Below are 3387 nucleotides of genomic sequence, written 5' to 3' on the forward strand. Positions count from 1 at the left end.
GCCGGGTTGGACCGGTTTTGCGGTCTGAGCTGGGCAATTTTAGTAGCGGGCTTTACTGGACTGGGCTCAAGAAATCTGGCCCACGATTCACCCATCAATTTTACGGTTCGAGCTGGGCTGGACCGGGCTCTTTGCGGGCTCGTATCACCCGGCCCACGAGGTGGGTTGGACTGGATGGGCTGGATTGGCTCGCACTATTGGCCATCTCTAATATAAGCCATTGATTTTTAAATGTAGGATTAATATACAAGTCTACCCTGTAAAGTTCAATTAAAACTCTAGAGAATCTGACTCATTTATCCAACTCAATTTTTTTTTTTACAAGATTCTAACCCCCTTAAAAAGAAGATAATAATCTATTAATTTAGAAGGGAGTCCAAATTCGTCAAGGATCGTTCTTCAAAGATTAAAAAGAATACAAAATTAATTTATAAAAATAATATATAATCATTGTGTCACATGGTAATACAATTCTCTTCCAACCCCGATAACAAAAATTATTAAAAGAGACGGTCTAATTTTAATATAAAAGTAAACATAGTCACTAAATGGATCAAATTAGTCACCGGAAGAAATTAACACAGCACTATTGTACTAATTCTCTTTTTAATATTACGCTTACTATTACCTAATTTTAATTTGAAATTAGGTCGTCTCTTACCAGATAAACTCTCCCAATAAGATAAAAGAATAGAGTTTTGAGAACTAATGAAAAAAATATAATTTTTAATATTTTGATTGGTTGAGAAAGATCCGATTCTACTATACATAGGATTTACAACGGCGGAACAACCTTATTATCCTCTAAAAAAAACCTCATTAACGAAGATTTGAAAGTGGAAGCCTTATTAAGTCGTTTCTCTCTCCTCCGATTGTGCACGCTTGGTGCTGCCGACGTGAACTTCCCCTCTAACACGCACTAGCGCGCAGCCAAGTTAGTGTCTTTTTTTTGTTTCTTTGCTTTGCTCTAACTTTTAACTGTTGATTTATAGACATACGTATTGTGAAATTATAGATTTATGAATTATGTCATTATGTGAGTTAGTGATCGATGGAATATAAAAATAATCTCGGAATATATAGTTGTAATTGAATTTGAATCCCCTAATAAACTTTTGTGATTTATTCGCAAGAAAGAAAGTATTAATGTTCAAAGTTATACATTGACAAGCGTGGAGAAAGAAACTGTCGATTATTTAAAAGCAAAGTAGGAAATAGAGGAAGACTAATAATGTTATTTATTTCGATGGTATATATTTTATGGCCAAATTTCCTTTACATGGTTCCATATATTAGTTGATGACGATTGCACAACATTAGTTATCCATGATTTTGATAATCACTAAACTCCTTATATCTTTGTTAAATTTGAGCTCAGGGTTCGTTTGGTATGACTATCTGTTTCTAGTTTTATGAATTAAATTATCATATGATATACGGGGTATAATAAATATAAAATAAGCCATACATATCCTAAACATGTCAATTTTAAACATACTTTTTTGTGGTTTCTATATGTTTGTTTCTGATTTCGAAAAACAAACTGATAACTAGAAAAAAAAAAAACAACGATAAGCCTTAAATATATGTATATGGTTAATATGAGATATTGCTAATAAAGTGCTAATCACTCATAGGAGATTTAATTTCTTGAAACGTCCTGTTAATTTGTGTAAATTTTATGCGCAGGGTTATATAATTGTACGTGTTGTTGTTCCATTATTTTCGAATCTCACTATTGCTTGGTTTAATGGGAGAGACCATGTACTGCTTAACATGGATAAAAGATCTCTTGAAACAACATTTCCATGAACCTTATTATAGACTTGGTAATGGGACTTCAATCTCAAGTCTTTCAGATGATATCATCATAGATATTCTTAGTAGGCTTGATGCTAAGAGTGTTTTAGCATGTAAACTAGTATGTTCGCCATGGCATCGTTTGTGTACCACACCGTATTTTGCTGAAATCCATCAAAATCGCGCTACAACTGCTACAATTGCTACTCGTATGTTTTTGGGACAAAATAGATCGTACAATGATGGGCATAAATCGACAAGATATATGTTCGTAGTGGAAGAATGTGGGAAGTATTCAAAGTTCAAGAAAGTAAGCATAAAATTAGAAGGTTTTCCACAAATATATGAGCTTGATTACAAACTTTATGATTCTTGCAATGGTTTTGTTCTGTTTTTTACAACCCCACATTATCATTTGGTGCACCATATACCTCAATACTATGTGATTTATAATCCTATCACACGAGAAAAGGCTTCCTTTCGTGAAAAAGGACTTAATCTTTGTGGATTCTTCTATAATCAGTTAGACAAGGACTACAAAATTCTGTTTTTTGGCATCAATGAGTACAATATGACATGCCAATATTACACATATGGCTTTTGTACAAAATCAAAGAGAAAAATAGGATCTTCACCTTATGCTCCTCTACGATTCAATGGACCTGCAGTATCAGTATATGGAGCTTTATTTTGGATGGTTTGCGACACGAACGATCGTTATCCAAGGGAATGCTCCAAATCTATAATGATGTTTAATTTGACGAAAGAAAGCTTTCATGTCATGCCTCATCCAGGAGCTAATTGTACGTATGGCGGACGATGGAGTACATGGGGAATGCATGAACAAATGCGGCTTTTGGATGTAAATGAATTGTTATCTTTCTCAAATCTATGTGAGAAAATGGTTGAAGTATGGGTATTGGAAGATCTTGCTAATTGGATGTGGGTGAAAAGATATGTTGTAAATTTTGATCAACCGTATAATAGTGATGCACGTTATAGATGTCTAGATCACCCTGTTGTGGGCATTCAAAATGGTAAACTTTTGTTACATTGGCCGAGTAGGGGACTGTTTTGGTGTGATCTGCGCTCGAACTTACTCTATAAAATGGCAAAAGACTCTTCTATAGATAAACATGTTTGTGTATTTCATGGTACAAGATACACCGGCAGCTTCGTCTCCCTAGAAAGACTCGACAAATAATAATTCCACTGTTTTCTTAGATGCAACATCTTTGTTTTTTAGTGGCGGATTAAAATAATTAAATATTGCGTAGTATGATTTGTCAAATCTATTATTTTCCATGTTTCTTCTATTGTAAGTATTAGTAGGGACTTTGAATTATCTTTTACTTTTGTTAATTAGTGTTTTGATCCCATGCAATATTCTTTGCTGGAGAGTAACTAGTAGGAGTAGTGTCATTTTTTGTGTGTATTTTTAAATAGAAAATTGAGACTTTTTTTTTTCTTTTTCAATTTGATTTTTTTTTTTGTTTTCCCTGTAAGCTCCAACATACTACTACTATGTTGTTGTTTGCTACATACTATCCCTGTTTCTAGAAGATTGTTAAATTCTCACTTTTTACG

The 3387-nt window shown here is 33.6% G+C and overlaps 1 protein-coding gene across 1 annotated transcript; it reads left to right on the plus strand.

The window, feature by feature from the left end:
* Nucleotides 1-812: 812 nt before the first annotated feature.
* On the plus strand, nucleotides 813-3091 carry LOC104900671 (uncharacterized). The gene is made up of 2 exons (XM_010688162.3): nucleotides 813-934; nucleotides 1690-3091. The coding sequence occupies exon 2, from the start codon at nucleotides 1751-1753 to the stop codon at nucleotides 3002-3004; it is 1254 nt and encodes a 417-aa protein (XP_010686464.2). The 5' UTR covers nucleotides 813-934; nucleotides 1690-1750; the 3' UTR covers nucleotides 3005-3091.
* Nucleotides 3092-3387: the final 296 nt, after the last annotated feature.

This window comes from Beta vulgaris, chromosome 8, assembly GCF_026745355.1.
Source record: "Beta vulgaris subsp. vulgaris cultivar EL10 chromosome 8, EL10.2, whole genome shotgun sequence".
NCBI lineage: Eukaryota > Viridiplantae > Streptophyta > Magnoliopsida > Caryophyllales > Amaranthaceae > Beta > Beta vulgaris.

Excerpts from the sequence above, each read along its gene's own strand:
- LOC104900671 (XM_010688162.3), top strand. The coding sequence starts at position 1,751 with ATGGGAGAGACCATGTACTGCTTAACATGGATAAAAGATCTCTTGAAA.